We start from the raw sequence: 21035 nt of genomic DNA, 5'->3' as shown, positions 1-21035 counted from the left end.
TCCAGCACTTGCTTGCCATGCCTGCACGCATGCACGGAGACCTATTTCTGACCAGGATCTTTCTAAGATCAGCCGGCCTAAAACGTGAATGGCCAGATGTTCAGGAAAGGTAAAATTCAAGTTGTATGCTTGATTCCTGATGCAGTTACATAACCTGTCCAGCGAGAAGACAGAGCTGATACCCCGTGGCTTATGCAAGTGACCCAGATGGAGCTTTGCTCATAAGGCAATTCCTGTTATTATTAGCATGGGCACATCTGGCTGCCCAGGCCAACCCCACCACAGCCAGCATCTAGCACACATAGGTCCCAGCCCATCACAGTTAGGGAACTGTCATTCACAGGGTGGAGGAACAGGACACAGATGCCCATATTAGCAGAAATCTGCAAGAGCCAACATAGTTCTGCGAAACTTGTCAGCTCCAGTCCAGACACAGCCCTGTTCGACTCGTGCAGAGATACGCCTGAGCTTCAAAGCCTTTCAGCAGAGTACCACGGTGCACGAATACCCCTTTAGTGACACAAACACAAATTAACTCACATGCAGCCAAGGTGGAGGCTTCTGCCCATTGCTCCCTTGCCGTGCTCCAACACATCCACACCTGCATGGGAAGCAAGTTGTACAGTAGGGATTAAGGCACTTTCTGTATTTATTCCCCATACCCTTCCTATCACATCCCCTCACCCCAGCAGGGTGAGCACTCTCCTTGCTCATTCACCAGGCAGATCACAAAGCACCGTTGTTTCAGATGTGCACAGCCCCAGACTTCTCTTCCTTAAGGACAATGTGATCTTTCGCTGTGATTTATCCCCCTGGCCTTTGCATGCATGCTGCATATGGTACTAATTTCACACCCATTTGAAAGCGATGCAAAGAAATTAAATGACATGGCCACAGTCACACAGGGATGGCAGCACTAATGTGGACCCTGGCAAGGTAACCTCACCCTGCCTCTAAACGCAGGTGTGCTGTTTCTTCCATGGTGTATCACTGCTCTATGACTGCCAGGCTGACAATGCCATTGTATATTACCAAACCTACACGTTCAATTTAACTTGTGTCCTTCAGAGGTTAAACTTACATGGAAAAAAATTGTTGTAGAAATATGGCTTGCATATGTTTGTGCCAAGAAAGTTTTCTGCTGCTTTTCTCCACAAAAGATTTGTGCCTTTTTTTTTTTTTTTGAATTATGACTCAGACTAAATAAAAGTACAGCTTAGGTTTCAAGAAGAATGCAAATGTGCATATTCAGCACCCAGGGCAAGTTTTCCCACTCCTGGAATTAGCCTGCCCAAGCCGAAAGAACACTTGCGGAGGATCCAGCTGGCAGCAGTTGCAGTCACTGCCTGCCCTTTGAACGCTGGGGTCTGGAGAGCAAAGAAAAAGAGAAAATCATTTTCCACAGACCTTTCCATTAAAAGACTTCAGAGGCGATCACCACTGCTGTGCCTCTCACCTTTCTAAGCCTCAGTCTTTTTTCCTTTTCCTCCTTTTTCTCCTTCTGTTTGTTTCTCAACCCCTCTGGCTGTCAGGTGCCAGTAAGCGAAGAACCAAATGACTTTAGATCGCACTTACTGTGGGGTACAAACAGGAGTGTGTTTGCAGTCTTTCCCCGTTTTCTTGCTGCCACTGCATTGAAGGAGCAGATGAGGAAGCACTGCTGCATCAGAACACAGCCCCTGGAAATTTGATGGAGGAAGAGAGGCTACTGGGGCATGCAAACTGTCAGCATTTCCCTCTGGGGTAGAGCAATCTGTATTTCACTGCCTTGCAGCATCCTTACCCCTCCTGAAGTGCTTTGCAGCAATACCAATGTCTGCCTTCTGAGAATAAACCAAAAGTGCTAGAGCAGATACGGAGGGGATTTTCAGCTGGTTTCTCTCATGTCCTCTACAAGAGAAACAATTCGGGTCTGGCTGGACTCATGAGATCCATCAGCCATTTCACTTCCCATTTTGCCACAGGTTTATAACCCCACAACAGGTGGGGAATAGCACGATGAAGCTCTGACTTTTGCACTACCTCTGTAATGGGTTCACCCTGGAGCACGCTTAGACATCTGTTACACACCATTCACGTGTAGCACACCTTGTCCCTTACCCCAGGGCTGTTGCTGTGCCCTGAGCATTGGTGCAGGGGGAGCACACGTGGAGCAGCTGCACAGCACTACTCTGTGGCCCTAATTTATATTCCAGTCTCCGCATCAAATTCTCCCAGTATCTTGGCATGTACCTGTTACTTGAAATAGCATCTTCCTTGGTGCATAAAATAGCCCTGTGACTTCACTGGCAGAGGTACTTCATATATTCTTCTGCACCTCTCTGTAGGTGGCAGACAGGGCAAGTCATGCATTGTAGACCTCGAGTAGGGAAGGCAGCTTCCTCCTTATCCTTACTAAGCCTTCACCTACCGTGACATGTACCCAAATCCTACCCATATTTGAGCACATGGCAGTTCTCTGCAACCCCCAGACCACTTCTGCCATTGCCAGTGGTGCAAAGCAAAGCATCCAAGCAGTTCTTGACAACCCACAGTGCTATTTCTGTTATCCCTCAAGACCAGAGGTAAAATGCACAGCCTACCACCTGTAATTATTATTAAAAGGAACCTATAATTATTTTCTCTAGGGTAAGGTACAATAAAATGAAAGAAAATAAAATAGGCAGTATAATGCAAGTGCTCACATTGGACTGTGAGCACCCATGGAAATGATACTCAAAGCTGCATCATACTCCTCTTATTTCTTCATGTCCTTCATTTTCAGTCTTCTGTGTAAGACATTTTGTTCTTTTTCTACATAATTTTGTTCTTTAATTTATTTGTCCCTATTCCCTTTTGTTCTTCCTTTGATGTTGATCCTTTTAATGTTTCTTTCTAAAAGCTTTTTTTTTTTTTTAAACCTTACCAGTTTCAATGGGCTGTCTTTGAAGCTTTTTCTTTTTTTTTTTTGGATTTGCTACTTCTTTGCTCTTCCTGGAACTTTTCTTTGCTGGTTTGCTTGCTATCTGTGGCACAGAAGCTATCAGGTACTGGGAACATCATCGCATTACTTCGTATCTTAACTAAATACAAGCATTCAGTTTATTAACCATAGTCCTTGATTTACCTATATCATTACCATTTATAGACCGGAATTTTAGAGTGGTCCTTTCAGATAAGGAATGAAAGTCTTTATGGCCTTATATTATACGATGGTCTCCGATAACATGAATGTGGGTCTTGCAGAACTTAGTCCAGCAAAGCGGTGACCAACACAGAGCTGAGCAGGACCTCTATTCCCAGTGATAGGATCACATACAAGGGCTCTACCAGCCTTTCAATTCAATATGTTCAGTCAGATATCAAACTGCCACGCTGAATATCAGTAATCAGAGCTTCTGTTGACTTCAGGGAGCAATTGAGGAGGCCAGCTGTGTTTCACTGCCACCTCCAGTGCAGGGAACCAATGCAGCCACTACAGCCTCTTCCCCATCACAGGGCAAGGAACACCCAGGACATGGCACTGCCCCTTTGGGGATCTCAGGCATTTGCCTCCTTTTTTCCCCGGAGTTTTCTGGCTACATCAGTGCCCAAAGGAGCAGCAACTATGGAAAAGGTGCAGAGAAGCCTGGTCCCTGTGCCCTGACTAACCCACTGGATGAGCATGATCTGTATTTGAAGACAGCTGGAAAGGAAGGGGAGATGCAGACCTCCACACAGCAAATGTGAACATACCAGAGCACTACTGCAAACCTACTTGTGCCCTTGAATTTTTAAGCTCTAGCAGGACAAGCAGATGCCATTTGAAGAAAAATCCACACAAGTCACTGTATTAGTGCTTAAATGTATGGCAGTTGTGTTTAAGGGGTCTCAGCTGAGGTCTGGGCCGTACCTGGCTCTGCTCTAACTTAGAGCTCCTGAAATATTTCACAAGGCAACAACTACGGCCCTGGCTTATTCTGCATGTTTTCCTATGAGAAAGGACAGAAATCAGAGCAGACAGCCATGTGCAGCACATTAATCTAAAAGATAATAGGAAAAGCTTTGCAAGGGGAAAATTCAATTCACTCCAATAACAAGAAAATGTTCATTTCTCACAGTGACACCCAGAATGGTCACCTCCTGGTTCCTGCAGGCTCAGCTCCCTAGACAAAGGTCACAATATTTTGTCAGCAAAGAAAACAAAGGTGCTGAGATGGGCTAGTCAATAATTGACTGGGCCTTGTTACTCACTGCAGCCTCCATCTTGTCACCATATCCCTGTCTGGTTAAACCAGCGAATCACTTCACTGAAAATGACTTGTTGGGAGGGGGGGGGACCACACCACTGACAACAACAAAGTTCCTATGTTTTTTTTTTCAAAGGTCACTCAGCACTTAGGTCCATTTACACTGTGACTTATATCAGCTGTGAAGAACATACAAAGCACACCGATATTCACTCCTTCGGTTTTGAAATTTCCATGGAAACCTTTTATTTTTATTTATTTATTTTTTTTATGTTACCTCAGTCTTCAAACAGCCTGTGAAGGAAAAAGCCTGCACTTCAACCACTCTCATTTTGCATGTCTAACACTCGCGGCCCACCCGGGAGTTATAACCCTGACACATTTCTCAGCAACTGCCCAAAGTTTTCATCTTCCAACGGAGAAGGTAAGTGAGCAACTGCTTTCCCTGCCATATTATAGGTGCTGTGCATTTAGATCATCCTCTTTCTTCTAATCTAATCCACCTGAGGACACTGCTCTCTTGCTGTAGGCACTGCACAAAGAATAAAGGGTAGGCCCTGAATCAAAGCTCTCCCACCCTGAAAAGAGAGTAGATAATCTTGTTGCTCCAGCCTGTAGCTGGGAGTCTTGGTTGAGAGACTAACACGACAACCCCAAAGGCAATTAGGTCTGACCTGCAAGGGAGTATGGCAATTATGCTTCCAGCTCAGCCACCTAAGCTGTCTCTAGTGTTTGAGCCTATCCCTTGGAGAAGCCCAAGACCTGACAAGAAATGAGAGCCAGAAAACCAACCTGCCCAGCACCCTGACATGCTCCTTTACTCATAGATCATCCCTCCCTACAAGAGGGCATCTGCTTCTACCATGAGGGCCACACATCCTCCCACCTCCAACAGCAAACACAGAATAACCCCTTTTAATCACTGCAGTTTTATTGCAACATATCAGTAAGGAGAAAAAAAAAGTGAGTGTGTGGTAAACCCCTTAGAGATGCAAAGACAAATTTAGGACTGAAAGAGTGGAAATCACCACCAAAGCAGTTCCAGAAAGCCCTACCAACAGGAAGGGAAGAAGAGAAAAAGCAGAGATATCAATTCAGATATCAAGGGAGCATAGCAGGAAGGGTGCAGGCTGGATGGGAACTGCTGGTGCTGCTGTAACCCTGCTGAGGCAGGATGCCCCAGCAGAACCAAGAAAGGAGAAGCCCAAACCACAGAGAAGGTGACAATCCATTAGAAAAGAAGTTCACACCAAGCTAATAAATCAGAATACATACATTTGCTAGGGACAGGAGCACAGAAGGCGTACATTTTTAAACAGCTACAAAAGCTTTTTCACTAACACCTACTGAGCAACAATTCAGGAGGTGGAAAAGAAAGAGGACTGCTGGGAGCTCAGGCACCCTTGGCAAGCACCTGCCTTTCCCATGCTTTTCTCTAAGCTTGTATTAAGCTTTATGGCAAGGCTTGATTAGAGAACAAAGTATCATCAAGCGTTGGGGAAGGGGGATTTTTTTTTTGGTGATAATTACTGTACAGGAATTCACCATGGCCAGAGTTTTCAGTGACTTTAATATCAAGCCATCAGAAGTAGATCTGTGATTACGTCTGATCAGCTTTCAAAAAACACTTTCTTAGGGACAGGAAGCGAGAAAAACATAGAAGAGCTGGAAAACAGACAAGGCTGGGGAGGAGGTGCAAGGGGGCTCTTGCAAGCCCCTCTGTTATTGGAGTCAATGTGCTTGCACTTCCAGTCACATCATGAAGTCCTGAAGTATGTGAGCAATCATATAACCCTCAATCATATAGCCCTGAGGGTGCTACTAGATGTAAGGGTTTTTCTGACCCCAGACTTCTGCATAGTCCCAGTATTTCAGGCCTTCCTCTACAGAAGCATTCTTAAGGGTTTGAGTTTCTCATGAGGTTAAAATCAAGAGCATGAATTATTCTCCAAAGAGACCAAAGATATCATAGTGTCTGTCTGTCTCTCTCTCTCCTGTAGTGACTTTTATTAATAGATCTCAAAATGCTCTAGGGTATCCCTCCTACCAAATGAGGAAACAGAACTGAAATTACTTCCAGCATCACGTAGCCAGGGAGCGCCCAAGTAGGGAAGAGCCCTGGTGTCTCCCAGGGGCAGAGTAATTCACAGCCTGCTATGTTATACTGCCTAGTTGTAAGGCTCTCCCATGAGATTTTTTTTATTAGTATTTTAATTTCTATTTCAGGCTGTGGCATGCTTTAAATGTCTTTGTGGCTTGCTCTTACTTCCTCAGGTTGTTTTTCTTTAAATGATCTGATCGAAAATTTAACCAGCCAAGGGGAAAAAGGCTCAAGTTAAGTCAAAATATCCATACAAATCCAAATTAGCAACAAAAAAAATGTATTCCCATAAGAGTTTCTCCAGTATACAATTAAACTGCTCATGTGTGCCTCCATTCACGTGTTCATATGCACTAAAACATGTCTGTATGACCATGCTCACTCCAGTAAGCCTAAGTTTCCTACATGCATGTGTAACTAGACTTGTTTTAGCATTAGGACACACTTTTTCCAGGCATAATGCATGTAGCACCATCAATTTCAATGAATCTGCAAAATGATCGTGTAATTTAGCAAGCTGTTTTATACACTTTCAAAAGATCCATGTACTATTACCTGAACTCAGTCCACAAGGAATACAGGATATTTGATGACAATCTTTTTAAAGGAATTGGTTATTATAAGAGGATAAAATTAACTTAAGTAGTGCGTGCTCTTATGTCACGCAAGTCAAGATAATTTGTTTTGACTTAGTTTAAGTCATTTTTAGATAAGAACACAGCTTCCTAACAGTTAATTTTCTTTATGATGCTCTACCATTTAAGAGTGGAATTTTTCAGCCCCTCTGATGTATCTACACACAAGATTACTGCTCTGCCTGAACAGCCAGAGTAAATGTGATACCTCTACTGGCCAATCCCATTGCTCTAGCACCAACAGTAACAGGTTTTGTTCTTGCATTGCCAGGCAGCCCTTTGTTCCAGCCAATGGAAGAATTAAGCATTGTGGACCAGACCCTCAGCTGATACAATTAAATAGCATTTGATTGAAATCGGGGCCAGCTGATACCAGCTGAGGAGCTAACCCTTGATCTGCAGCAGCAATAGCTGATGAGGAACAAACAGGCAGGGAAAAGCCTTCTGTTTCATTGTCCTAATATAAGGAATTCTCTGCTTTCAACAGGTTTCTCAAGCTACTCCTAGGTTTTTTTTTTGATCACCTAGAACATTGTATCCCAAATTACAGAATGGAAACGCTCAAAGCTGAAGCTAGAAGTTTTGGCTTTCTGAAATCAGTTGGGTCTGGTGATGCATTTCCAGGACAGGCTACACTTTGCCCAGCACTGATGATTCAGCAACACCAGCCAGCAATGCTGGTAACAGGGAAAGCCTCCTTTCATTATTATTGAGCTCAAGCTCACAGCTCAATGCACTTCCAGTCAACCTTAGCAAAACCATTACAGGAAGGAACGAGTGGCCTAACTGCCTCTGGTTTTGGGAAGAGATTTGGCCAAGATTTGGATCAAAAATATCATGTAGCTAACAAAATCCTGGGCTGGAAAGCAATCAAAATAACCTAGGGGGTACTTTTTTGTTATTAACACATTAACATAACACTTCAAACAGGTATCCCTGATCTTTCATACACTGAAAAGTTGACTATGAAATCAAGCTTGTGGACTTGCCTTCTGTTCAGTAGACAGATCAAGCATAATTCTCAGCAATAAAAGGTGATTTTCACAGAGTGGGAGGTTAATATGCAGTACCTGTCAGATTTCTGGTGTGATCCTTTTTTGTAAGGCAAAGCACCAATAAATTGGGTCAGCACATGCATCTTCACAGAAGGAGGAAATGCAGAAGGAAAGCAGAAAGAGCACCCTAGGCAGTGTCACCGCAGGGACCAGACAAGGCATGTGATGCCCTTGGGGCTCCCAGCATCAGAGATAGAGGTTTTCAGAAAGGAAAACCCATTTTTTCCCATTAGATGGAACAATAAAAATATGTTGATAGAAAATGTGCAATCAGGCCTGACTTCCAGTTTGCCCTGCTGCATTCAGGTTTTACATCAGAGGGCTGTAAACAGTCATAATAGAAAATTATAGCTGGGTATGTTTACTCACCCAAAACCACGCTTCATTTATTTACCTGAATACATTATCACATACACTGACCATTGTCGCTGCTCAGCGAGGCAAGCAGACAAAATGGGGAAAATAAACTTCTGCACAGATTTCACCAACAGAAAAGCTATTAATTCATGCACAAAACAATGAAGTGCCAGGATATATAACAACTTCTCCTGAATTCTTGATTGTATTGTTAAATAAAAGCAAAGGCAGAACATGCAAAAATGCATTAAATGCTAATTTGTAATATCAGATAAAAAAAACTTGTTAGATCCAAAGCCATCTTGGCTTGTGATTGTTGTAATTTAATGTCAAATTTCCAATAACATTCAAATACCTTCAAGAAAATGATGGGTATTTGAATTCAATAACCAAGAATTTGATTGGGAGAGACTTGATTTTATTGAAATTTTTAAAATGAGCTGCATGCAATAACTTACTAATGTTGTAATATTCCATTAAGAAGTTATTTCATTGTTTACATAACGCTAGCAATTATAAGAGCAATGCTGGCCCAACACACAACACAGCAGAAATGAGAAGCTGTTGACCACATAATAGAATTCCATACAACGGCATAGAGTTTAGATAAGGAGAAATATTTACATTTTTCTTACTGAGCCTAGGACCTTAGAAAGTAAAACAATGAACTGAAACTCTCCAAATCAGGCATTATTAGAAAGGCCTTATGTCTCTACACAGATCAGTTCTGTGGTTAAAAACTTATTTGAAGAAAAGGTTCAACACCAGTCAGCAGTTACCAAAATCAGCATTTTCCCTATCAACTCCAAGTCTTAAAAGCAAATGTTTGAAGTCAAGGGAGGTAACACATTCAAGTGTTACACTTACTTTGGAAGAGAAGGGGCCAAAGCATCAAGGCACAGAGATAGGGCTGAAGTCCAGCTGGCTGGACACAAATCCCTGTTTCTTCCCACACAGCAGGGGAAGGGAGCCATTCCTTGCTAGGGGTGGGTCATGTACCCCCAGACCCCAGCACAAAAGCCCCCATGCACCATGCCCACACTTGCTCAGAGTAAGCAAAGGGATGGTCCTGGGAAGCTGCACCAGCCCTGGCAGCCCTCAGTCCTGTTCCTTGAACCTGTCTGTCCTAGTCCTGCCTGCTCCTTATCTTGTACCTGCTGTCCAGTTTCCAGGCTTTCCTGACTTGTGGCCCAGCTCCTGACTTCACTCCTGCCTCACCCTTTGGCTTCACAAACCCACAACCTGCGGCTTCTCAGCCATGAGCCACCTTGGCCCTCCCAGCCCAGCAGATACTCAGGCACCCAACTCCAAAACAAACACCAGGACTCCTGCCAGCCCTGCAGGACCACCAACAGGAAAGCAAACTTGAGACCCATTTACTCTGAGCTCCCAAATAGTGGATTACAGAGGCAAGAGCCCCTTTACTCAGATCCAAGGTATATTACCTCCAGAGCAAGAGCACAACTTGCTCACTACCTATTCATGGGAAAGATCAGTAAGAAAAGAAGGAGGCTGGTGTCCTCATTGCATTGAGAGATGTGCTAAGGATGCAGCCCACACAGAAGAGGAGAAATTTAGATGTACCTTGGCTTCATTCCCTTGCCTCACCAACCAGCACAGCTTAAAGGCACAGAGGGAATGTAGTATTCTACTGATGCTGATCATTAACAGCCTCCAGGAAGTAGGATGAAAGGCTCAGAAAATACAGCAGTGGGAATTACACGTTGCCCCTTCCTTTAGGGTAAAGCCACAAGCTCACTGTCTGTGTTTGCCTTCTGCATCTTTACATATTGACATAGTCATCTGTGAAATAAGACATTTGAAGATATTGAAGTTGAGAAATAATCATCTGATGTTATTTTCCTTTAAAGACTGTTGTATTGCATTGAACAAGAGGACGAAAGAAAAATCTGATTCAGGTGACAGCATCTGCTCATCCCTGCTGGGAAAGACTGAAGCCTGAAAGATGCTGTGCAACTTAGGGAAAAATACCCAGTACCCAGACTGTCATGGGGAACAGAAATCCACACAGGAGGCAGCCCAAGTTTATTAGCTTGTAGGATATTGCCCAATACTTTAAGGAAGCCAGGAAGGCCAGAAACAGAGGTGAAGGACATCTCAAAGCAATTAGCTGTATGCCCATGGAGCCATAACTCCATTACAGATCCTGTGAAAGGAGAGATCTCCAGCCAGTGACACTCTTTTCAACACCTTTACTTGACCACCATATGGGTAGTATCTACACTATAGAAAACATTGCCCAAAGCAGTAAGTATGATCTTGCAAAAGAGAGACTTAGTTCTCCTAAAAATGTGCAGAGTTAAGAAACTCTCCTTTATTTGCACCTCTAGGGAACTCTTGTCCACAAAAGTCCAGTTGCAAAGGGAATACAAACAGCTTCCCCTCACCAGATAGGTCTGTGAGGCTTGAAAGGCCCAAGGAACAAAAAGTCCATGGAACAGCGTTAGCAGGAGTCAGTTCTCACATAGGCAAAGTTTAGATGAAATCATACTTGGTTTGGTAACAATATTCACTAAAGGTCATTCTGATGAGAATCAAGTTTCAAGGAATCAGTTACCTGCTCACCATATTGCTCTTTCATTTCACCTTTGAAAGCCTTGTAACTAATTACATTTAATTTTCTGTATTACACTTCAAAGCTGATCCCACTTTCATTATATAAAACTCACATGCAGAATTATGACATCTAATGCAATTTGTTGCTGCAAAATATCAGATGTATTCAAAAAACAAGTATTTTTCAACTTCATCATACCTGTTAAGGCCCACCTCCCCTCTAATATCACAGCCTTCAAATTTAGTAGGCCAGACATAAAGTAAGAAAAAAAACAACCAACAACCCTAGCTACAGCACATACTCTACAAATCCTATTGTGGCACACTAAAGTAGGTAACATGCTGTGTTCTCTAACCTTACAGAGATCCATGAAGAGCTGCAAGGAACTCACACAGAACCCGTTAGAAAAGCTGTAGTAAAGGGACTACAAGCAAACTACACAGAAACACATGGCCTACACTCACCCCTCCCAGAGGGCCTACTTTGACTGCTCTCCTCCACCACCCCCCACCTCCCAGAGCCCAAACTTTAGCTCCCACCTGCCTTCTTTTGTTTCCTTGGGCTTCATTGCTAATTCAGCCCAGCTGACTTCCCTAAGTGACAGCACCAGAAGCTGTGCAGGAGAAAAGCTGTTGCCATTGGCAGGTTTAAAAAAAAAAAAAAAAAAAACCACCTCTTCCACATGTCATTAATGCTGCACGCCTACCACATACCATATCCTCTTTGCGTAGTGGTGGGTTTCCTGATATATATTCTTTCCTGAGCGAACCTTGCTAAGAATGCAGAAAAGGATGAAAAGTGTTGCTTCTGGCTCCATACCCAAGTGATTTGTTGTCACTAAATATGCTTGTACTTAAAAGTTCCAGGGTGACAAAATGGCTTCTGTGGGAATCAAAGGCCTGCATCTGAACCTTGGCACCAAAATGCTCCCCCCAGGGCAGCAATAGCTCTTGTTCCCCCATGAAGGCACAGAGAAGTCCATAGGATCACGGCCCCATCAGATCTTTGTTTCTCAGAGTCTTTTTTTCCCTTGGAGAAGCACTGGCTTCCCCTGTGTGGAACTTAGCGATCCGGTAACCCCACGGATGTGTTCCAGTGGTGTGCAGGGCGCAAGGCTTTGTAGAAGCTCGCAGTGAGGGAACAGTGCTGGATGGAGTCTGGGTAAAAAATACTTTTTTGGAGGGAAAGCAATACTTTAATGTTGGTTAAACCGGGGCAAAATGGGTCAGCATTTGAGTTGATTCTGGGTAAAGGTGGTGGAGGGTTGGCAGAAGCCCATACCTTTCTTTCCTACTGTGTCCCCACTTCATGACCGTTTGAGGCCTGCTAAGCACCACAAATCCAGGGTGGCCCCCTCCCAAAGACAAAATCAGCACCCCTGAGCACCCCTACCTGAGCACCTGAACACCACTGCAGTGACTTGTCCCTTCCTCCAACAGCCATTAATACCTCCTATTAGCCCCAGGGCCACCAGCACCACTAGCCACCTGGGCACTGAGCTGCAGGGGCAGCTAACAGCTGCAGGAAGGCAGATTACCCTGCAGCACACCCTGGGATTATCACAACACACAGGATCTGGGATTAAAAAATAAAGACTGCTCCTCCAGAGGAATCGGAGCACAGCTTTCCCTTCTGACCTTGCTACGGCGAGGGGCTGGGTGCAAGGGGGAGCGGGCACCCACCCGCTCTGCAGCCCAGACAATGACGGAGCAAAATTGCTGCTCCCAGCAGCAGACCGTGCTAATACTTTGCAACACTATTAACACAGCTTCCCCACTCCGCCACTGCTTTATTATTATATTCTTTTTTTTTTTCTAATGATTTTGCAAACCTTTGTGGAACAGACGCCCTCTCCTTGCCCCAGTTGGAGCTGCAGTAGAATGAAAAGGGGGGTGGGAAGGAGGGAGGAGAGGAGGAGAAAGAAAAAAAAAAAAAAACGCTTTTGGTTGAGGTTTTCCTGTTACTATCACTGTAGCGTTTATTTAGCCAATCTCCTAACTATGACGTGAGGAAGGCAGGAATCATGGCTCGCTCATAATATTTAACACACCCACTGAAAGCTGGAGCTGCAGAGCTACTAGTCCAACCAGTCTCCAGAATTCAGTGTAGCTGAAAGAGGTTTTCACTCTGCACCTGCCAAAGATCTCTCCCCCCTCTTCCCTTCTCTCTTCCCCCCCCCCCCCCCCACTTTCTTTCTTCCTTTCTCGCTAAAAGGCAGATCTGTAAGACCCAGCAGAGATCAAAGACAGGACCTCTTTGCTAAAAAGAACCTCTACTGATTTATTAGTTTCTTTTCTCTAATCCTTTTTTTTTTTTTCTGTGCCATATTTAACCTTTATGTTGCAGTTGTGCCATCAGACAGTTTTGCGGCCAAAAAAAACGACCGAAGCCAAAGCAAAAGCCCAGCTCGGATACAGCAGCCACTCAGACTTGATCGCAGTTGAACATATTAATCTCTCCCAAACACTGGACGCGATGGATGAAGAAACTGGAACCGCTCTAAGAAAATGATTTTCCAGCCAATGTTCTTAAACAGTCTCACAGAAGAGAGGGAGCGAGAGCGAGCGGGAGAGTGCTTCTGCTGCATCACTGGTCAAATTCAAAGGAAGGGAGTCAGCGTTTCCTGCACAGCCAAATATTATGGATGATTTTTTTTCTTCTGTCGCCTTTCCGTACAGGTTTTCTTAATATTATTCTTCCCCCTTCCCTCCCCGTGTTTTTTTTTTTATTATTATTATTGTTATTACTTAATCCGAGCTAGCGTCAGATGCCGGTTTCTCTTCAAGAACCAGTTTTCCCTATTTGTTGTGATCCCTGTAATAAAGAGAAATCGTGAACAGATGGCTTTATAAATTGCAACGCCGCCGGCTTTGTTTTCCTATTGATTTTAAAGGCTCGGACCGGTACACTTTTTTTTTTTTTTAATTATTCTTATCATTATTTTTATTTTTCCTGTTTTTTTTTTTCCTCCCCCCTCCTAAGTTCTTGATGCTCCTGAGACATGAGGACCTATTGTTTTTAGCCTGTGCGTTCCGCGGCGCCTATGGAGGTAACTTTACGGACTTGATCGCTCGCCGCCCGACCCGAAGGGAGAAAACCGAAGCGGCCCCGGGGGGGTTGCAGCGAGCCCCACGCCCGCCCGGCCTTTTTCCGCGAAAGACCCCGGCAGCCTCCCCTCCCTCCCCCTTCCCCGGCTAATTCCAGAGCCTCATCCCCGGCCATGAAAATGCTCCTGGTCCGCAAATTCCGGCTGCTGATCCTCATGGTGTTCCTCGTCGCCTGCACCATGCACATCATGATCGACCTGCTGCCGCGCCTGGAGCGCCGGGGGGCCGAGGGCCGCCCCGCTTGCTCCTGCCCGCCGCCCGCCGCCGCCGCCGCCCCGCCGCCCCGCGCCGCCCCGCGTTGGCCCAGCAAGCACACGCTGCGGATCCTGCAGGACTTCAGCGCCGAGCCGGCCTCCAACCTCTCCTCGCAGTCGCGGGAGGCGGCGGAGAAAGCGGCGGACGGCGGGGGAACGGCGGCGGCGGCGAGGCCGAGGCGCCTCATAGCTCCCGGGGCGCCGCGCCCGCCGCCCCCCGGCACTGCCACAGCCGCCGCCGCCGCCCCGTTGGCCGCCCTCTTCCAGCACCCGCTCTACCGCGCCGCCCTGCCCCCGCTGGCCGACGGCGACCTCCTCTTCAATGTCAACAGCGACATCAGGTTCAACCCGCGGGCGGCCGAGCAGCCCGAGTGGTGAGTAACGGGGCGGGGGGCCCGGCCCGGGGTGCCCCTCCGCTGTGGGGGGAGGCTTGGGGTCGGTGTGGGAACGGGGCGGTGGGTCCCCGCCTTGGGGTTTGTAGGGTTGGTCCTCGGCCCGCTGTGCTCGGGGATTGGGGTGATGGGTGGTTTGAAAGAAGTGGGGGGCTGAGGGGAGGCAGTTGGGTGTCGCCGGTGGCAGAGGGGGAAGAGAATCGTACATGGGGTTGGCCGGTTGTTTTCCTCCGAAAAATGCAACAAAATGCGGGATATAACACAGGAAAGCAAGAAGGCTGGAGTGCTGGGACCAGAGGGTCCCTATGACCCTATATCCTGTGTCCAGCTGTAGCCAGAGGCAGATGCTGCTGGAAAAACAGCATAAGAACGGGGTCAGGCTCTTGGTGATCCTCCTGCCCCAGCACCTTCCCAGTCTCTGCTCAGAGGTGCGGGGACTGAGCAATGAGGCCAGGCAGCAGCATATTAACTTTTCTCAAAAGCAAGGTCTGGTATCACAAAGGCATCCACCCTAGCAGGTATTTCTGCCTTCAGGATCTGATCTGTGCCACATTTTTCATCCTCAATTAATTCCCAGTGTCTCGGCACCTCCGCTGCTCTCCGGCCTTCAAAGCACCGAGTTGCCTCTGTGAATCATTTGCCCTGTTGGCTTGTAAGGAACGCTGCAAAATTTCAATGACTGAAAAATCAAAAGGCTTGTCTAATACAACAGCACCCTCTTCCAAACACACCGACATTGTAATGTTTAAACAGCTGCATTGTACCATACAAAAGCTCTGTAAAGCCGCAGAGCAGCCAGCATGATCTAAATCCTCAGAAAGGGAGGATAAATATTTCTGATTTCTGTCCCATATGCGTGTGAATGGTCCAGGCCCATTCCACTTCATAATCAGAAGTGACTGTGAAGTGAAATACCTGAAGAAGTTCTGGTTACTCTGAGAAAAAAGGGAAAAAAAAGTCACAAAAGTATGAACATCTGGAGATGACTAAAACCACAGAGGACCTCTGGATGGAAGATATGTGACTGTGTCAAATAGGTGAAGAGCGAAAATATCTCTGACCTCCACAATGCAGCTGCCTTTTGTGCCTGTTTTCGTTGGCTGCAGCCGAAGTTCACAGAACTAACATGAAATGTAGGAGTTAAAAGTCAGCCTAACCATCCTTTTCTGTAATAATATCTTACTCCTAAGGAAGGGGCAAAGCCACCCAGAGTTTTTCTTTAGTGACTGGTTCAGAGTGATCCGATTTCTTCTCATTCTCTGTGTTTAAAAAAGAGAAGAACGAGAGAGAGAGTGCGAACATTTGGTACAACAGGTCAAGTTCCTGCTCCACTGTCAGCTTCCAGACCCAGCTCCCTGTTAAATAAAAGATCAGGATGATGCTTTCCTTTGGGTCAAACTTGTAAAAGATGTTTGTACATAATGCAGTCTAAATACAATATAAACCTTGCAGCTCCATGTTTCGGCTATATAAGGGCCTCTGCTAGCACTCAGTGATGTCACTCCGAATTTTCCTCCTGACTTTCGTGGGCATTAAATCAGGCGTGAGGAGCAGAGGTGAAGATCCAGCCACCCTGGCCCTGGGTGGGAGTGGGCTCCTGGCGTGCAGTGGGCACAGGGACAGGCTGGGGACTTCTCCCACCTCATAGGGCTCTGCCCTTCCAAGCTGTCACCTCCTGAAGCTTTATTTCTTGATGCCAGTTGCAAACTGTAACATTATTTCTTACTCATCATTTATGTTTTTTCCTTTTTTTTTGTTTATTTTTGGTGGTAGGCAAAATGAAGATAATGAAGAATTTTTGCCAACTGGAGAAACCTCCATAGACTCCTACCCAAACTGGTTAAAATTCCACATTGGCATTAATCGGTATGAGTTGTATTCCAGACATAATCCTGCAATTGAGGCTTTACTACAAGACCTGGTCTCCCAAAAGATAACCAGTGTTGGTATGTTTGGACATGTATCGTTTTTATGATTATTTGCTTGTTGTTCAGGATCTTATTGCTGTTTGAATATTAATGAATATTTTGTATGGCTTTTCTCTGGTGTGCCTGCAACATTACTTCCTGACTTCTGCGTTCATTTTCCTTGTTAAACATAAAGAGATATTGCCAGCTCTGTATTACCTGAATAATTGAAAAGTCTGCCAGCGAGGCAAACCCCATTCATTTCAGACATCTTTTAGTTATCAGGTTGAGAGTGCCCTATTAAAAAAAAAAAAAGGGATAATGAAAAAAAGGATGGCCAAAAGGAGATAGCATCCTAGCAGCACTAGATCTGTGTTATTAGCTGATCATTATTTAAAAGGCTGCGTCTGGAGGAAGGAGGGAGGCGGCTGACCTGCAGCCCTGCAGCGATGGCTGCGGGAGCATCCGGCGCCGCGGGGCTCTGCGGCTCAGCGGAGCTGCAGTCTCCCTGGGCATGGCTCAGCTCTGTTCTGCTTGTAAATCCACAGCAGGGATATGCCTCTGTCAACCTTTGGATCCGGTTAAACAAGGTGACAGAGTTTGTTTTTTTCTCCAGGGCTGTTTAATGACAGTGTGTGTCTCTTCGAATTTAGCTGCGTAGCTGCGCAGGGAGCCAAAAAAAAACAACCCACAGCCCTGAACGAAAGCCCTGGGATGCTAAACAAACACACACCCTGTGGTTTTGTAGAGGTAGAGAGCTGCAGCATAGCCAGCAGTTTTCACCAGTCGCAGGGAAAATGGAGTTACTTGTACTGACCACAAAGTTGCTAAGTCCGTTTCAGAGGGATGAAATAGCAGGAGCTCTGTAAAACTGCTGATTGTACGTTGCCGCCGCGGGATGAGGTCACCAGGTCTTTAACCCTGCAAGGCAAAATTTCCCCTGGCTTCAGCAGGAAATGGTCCCTGCAAGAATAGCATTGAGCAGGCCAAAGGTTTACGTTTTCCATCATGCGAATCTCAGCAGCTCCTGGGCAGGAAAAAGGGAGCTCCTTGGTCATCAAGAGTGGGCTGACCTGGGTGGAGTAGGTGGGAAAGGTGGGATGTCGTGGGAGAGCTTTGCCCTGTGAATCGAGCTGCTCCTTGGCTGTGCTCAGCTCTGAGCTCTGCCAGGCTTCGGATAAAGCAGTTCGTGGTGCCTGGCTGCCATCCCCCATCTTGGATGCAAGGGGCTAGTGGACACCTGGGCTCATGAAAGAGGACAAACACAAGCTCATTTATTAACATGTGCTGGGTTCTCTGTTCCTACAGCTCTGGATTGGAACGATTAATTAGGGAGCACAGGTGTGGCGATCGAACCATGTATTTTCCCATCCCTGGCTCAGACGTGACACTGCAGGTAGCAGCACACTGCCCGCGCTCCTGCAGTCTGTGCAGCGAGGGCACGGGACAGATATGGCCCGTCTGATTTTCCCCTTGACGCACCTAATGATTCCTGGAGTGTTAGTGACCCATGTGAATGGGGACTGAGCCAGCTTTTCCCAGCAGGCGTGTTAGCGTTGCACTTAGAGCACGTCCGTTGAGAGAAAGGAGGAAGAGACGCAGGCTCTGCCCTTTCGTGCTTGCCGCGGAGTGCAGCAGAGCCCCAGGGCAGCGACCAGCCTGTCCCCAGGTCCTCACGGAGGTGATGCTCGACCAAACCATCTTCTGGCTCAACTGTTGAGGTGTACACAACATGCATGGGCTGTAGTGGCGTTTCAGACTGCACGGCTGCTAGGTGTATCAATCTCATTTTACCTCTTATACACTTTGGAGCTGAGCAGTGTTGGCTGCGCAGGAGGAGAGCAGCATTTGCAGCAAACTCAGCAGCGCTGGGGCCATGAGGTCTGTCCCTTCTGCAGAGCTGTGAGCAGTTAAGGTTGAAGTAGGGACGTACAAGCTGGTGGGAGAAGGGAGATGGGAATGAGAAATAATAAGTTAGTACTCATTCTTTGCTTGATCTGAGCTTCTGGGCATGTTGCTTAACCCCTCTATGCTTCAGTTAACCTGGCATCAAAATTGTTATAATAAGAAATAGGAGTGAAATCCTGACCGCAGTGACGTAAGTGAACTTTTGTTCATTGACTTCCCTGGGGCCATGATTTCACCTAATGTGTCATATAGATGTGTTGTGAGGTTTTCATTAATTATGATTTTGATAGAGCTTTGAGATCAACAGAGGGAAAGGGCCACAGGCCCGCAGAGGAAGGCTGATGATTGTTAACAATGATTTCCTACAGGATTGTCTCTTTGCTAGTGTTTGAACAATTTAGGGCCTCTTATACCTCTAGCACAAAAACACAGAGGTATGGTTTCTAGCAGTGATTCAGTATTATTTCCATAAGCTAAAATATGAATTACTTTTGATATAGGTATTAGTCACAGTGGGAACTGTCAGGGAATGATTCCTGGACAGAAATCCTAGTCTAAAATTAAGTAGGTGGAGGTGGAAGGGGACTTTTGCCTGTGTAAAGATGTCAGGATCTGAGTTTAGCTGATAGTATCCACAGCCTGACTCTGTGGGATTTCAGGGGCTTTCAGTTAGGTTGCAAAGCAAGAAAGAGCATCTTGTAATACACTTTTTTTTTTTTTAATACACAGTGCAGCATCTTTTCCTTCATGTTGCAAATTCTTTGGGTGTTTAAAAATATATGCTTTTAAATAACATCTGCCATTTTTCAGCTTTACTGCAGAGCCACAGCAGGGATTCGAAAGCATGCAAGCTGATTAATAAAGAGTAATATATTTGACCAAAGGACATTTATAGGACTTTTACAGTCTTTTGCATATTTCTGCATATTTTCCAATTTGTCTGGTTATTGTTTTTTTTTTTTTTTTCTGCAGGGTCAATTTTTATTGTTTTGCTTTCTGTGCTTTCTGTTTCTTTTTTTCAGGGTAGCTGCAAATATTCTAGGTTAGAAGTACAAAATAAATGGGAATCTTCATAACACCAAATCTTCAGGCTTCTTTTTGCAAGCAGGACAATTAAATATACAGGCTTACATGCATTACATGAAACAGGATATTGCTTTGTCCAGTCTTTTCCCACTGTTCAGATTTGCTGTGGCTCTAATAGAATTAGGTGATTTGCTGTGTGGGTTTTTGATACCTTCAGTAATTAGATCCAAACTGCAGCTAAACAGCTTTCTTAGCCACGTCGTAATTTCTCTGCTCTGCTTGCATTATTTATGGAGGAGAGTGGTGACCAGATTGATCCTGCACCATCTATCAGAACAGCTCACACGACTCTGTAATGTGCAGTGTTGTTTTAAAATGAAAACAGTGACAGAAGCAATTCCCAAGAGCAGGGAGCAGCAAGGTGACATTTTCTTGATGTTGAAGTTTAAATGGAACAAATCCATGGATGGGAAGGAGTATCACATTCAGCTCCCACAGTGACACCTAGAGCTGGCCTTGGAAAGGACAGGGTTACCGAGAGCTTTTAAGCTGAGGATGTGTTCTGTGCCCTGCATCAATATAAGTATTTCCTATTCATTTTGTGCAGCATAAAGGGATAGCTCTTAATTTGATTTAATTCAGTGAAAATTTCCTCCCACCATAAATAGGAGCCTAGAGAGAATTGTTTTCCATTGAGCACTGAAACAGTTTTCAGAAGAAGCACATGCACAGGCAACTGCACATTTCCTTTGGCTTTCATAACTGTTTATTGCATGCATAAATAACCATAGTTAGCTGTTTTCTTGCATATTTACAAAATGTCTGTGCAGAATTGTGGCAGCACTGTCAGCAATTTACCAACGAATATGGCGTGGTGCATTGTAGAGGCAATGTGGTCTTCATGTCTCTTGTATTTCTGTCCAGAAGCGCTGTGCCGTCGGGCTGCGGTTGAGCATAACAGGCTTTTGTGTTTGCTGGGCTTAGTTAGTTGGGTTTTATTTTTTGATTCTTTAAATTCTCTGGTTGGAAAGGTTTGGAAACATTACCTGACTGAGTTCATTTATGAGCCTGCAATGCCTTCAGTTTGTACAGACAGTAATTAGAAAGCAAGCACACAAGATTACTCATGCAGTGAAGAAATGCTGCAATTAAGTAAGGTGGACTCTGCTTCAAGTCAGGAAAAAAAAAAGAAAAGACACTGAATATTGAACCTAAATTCCGGTACTAAAGGAAATTATAAAAATCTCATCCAAAGGAAAGAAAAAATAGTGCTGCTGAGAATGTGTGAAAAACATAATGAAATGTAGCACCATTGATTTACTGTATAAGGAAACAGTGAATCTGCCAAGAGTCAACAGATTGATTAAATGTACAGTTCCAAATGAAAGGAGGGGACTTAAAATGTACAACAAGGTCTTTGAATGGTTTCGCGGATCTCTTCCCCTCCAGAAGTCTATACTATCTTGACTAAAGCAAGAAAGGTCTTTAAAAACAAGTTAGCAGAATT

General features: G+C 45.2%; 2 protein-coding genes and 1 long non-coding RNA gene across 5 annotated transcripts in view; 1 reads left to right on the top strand and 2 right to left on the bottom strand.

The window, feature by feature from the left end:
• The window catches only part of LOC310882115 (uncharacterized protein), a 179802-nt gene extending 168347 nt beyond the window's left edge, over window positions 1–11455 (bottom strand). Inside the window, exons 1-4 of the mRNA XM_083800405.1 lie at window positions 11290–11455; window positions 1784–1890; window positions 1576–1705; window positions 541–601 (exon numbers count right to left, since the gene is read on the bottom strand). Coding sequence (XP_083656531.1) covers window positions 541–601; window positions 1576–1635 — 121 coding nt within the window. The 5' untranslated portion in view covers window positions 1636–1705; window positions 1784–1890; window positions 11290–11455. The remainder of the gene's footprint in view (window positions 1–540; window positions 602–1575; window positions 1706–1783; window positions 1891–11289) is intronic.
• Window positions 11456–13213: 1758 nt separating this feature from the next.
• LOC310882126 lies at window positions 13214–14540 on the bottom strand. 2 transcript variants are annotated; one of them, XR_014572818.1, is made up of 2 exons: window positions 14401–14540; window positions 13214–13748 (listed from the first exon to the last, which is right to left on the bottom strand). It is a non-coding gene; the product is annotated as an uncharacterized lncRNA (long non-coding RNA). The 2 variants fall into 2 exon arrangements; XR_014572819.1 differs by having other exon boundaries at window positions 14358–14496.
• FAM20C (FAM20C golgi associated secretory pathway kinase) overlaps window positions 13473–21035 on the top strand; it is a 58127-nt gene continuing 50564 nt past the window's right edge. Inside the window, exons 1-3 of one of the 2 annotated variants that reach the window (XM_083800368.1) lie at window positions 13473–13612; window positions 13917–14669; window positions 16461–16633. In XM_083800368.1, the coding sequence (XP_083656494.1) occupies window positions 14155–14669; window positions 16461–16633 (688 nt within the window). In that variant the 5' untranslated portion in view covers window positions 13473–13612; window positions 13917–14154. Of the gene's footprint in view, window positions 13613–13741; window positions 14670–16460; window positions 16634–21035 lie in introns of those variants that run through there. The other variant, XM_083800367.1, reaches the window with a different exon arrangement.

The sequence above is a fragment of the Anser anser genome, assembly GCF_964211835.1.
Source record: "Anser anser genome assembly, chromosome: 15".
In the NCBI taxonomy this organism is placed as follows: Eukaryota; Metazoa; Chordata; class Aves; order Anseriformes; family Anatidae; genus Anser; species Anser anser.
Note: the sequence above shows the minus strand (reverse complement) of the source record. Positions and strands in the feature narration are given on the sequence as shown.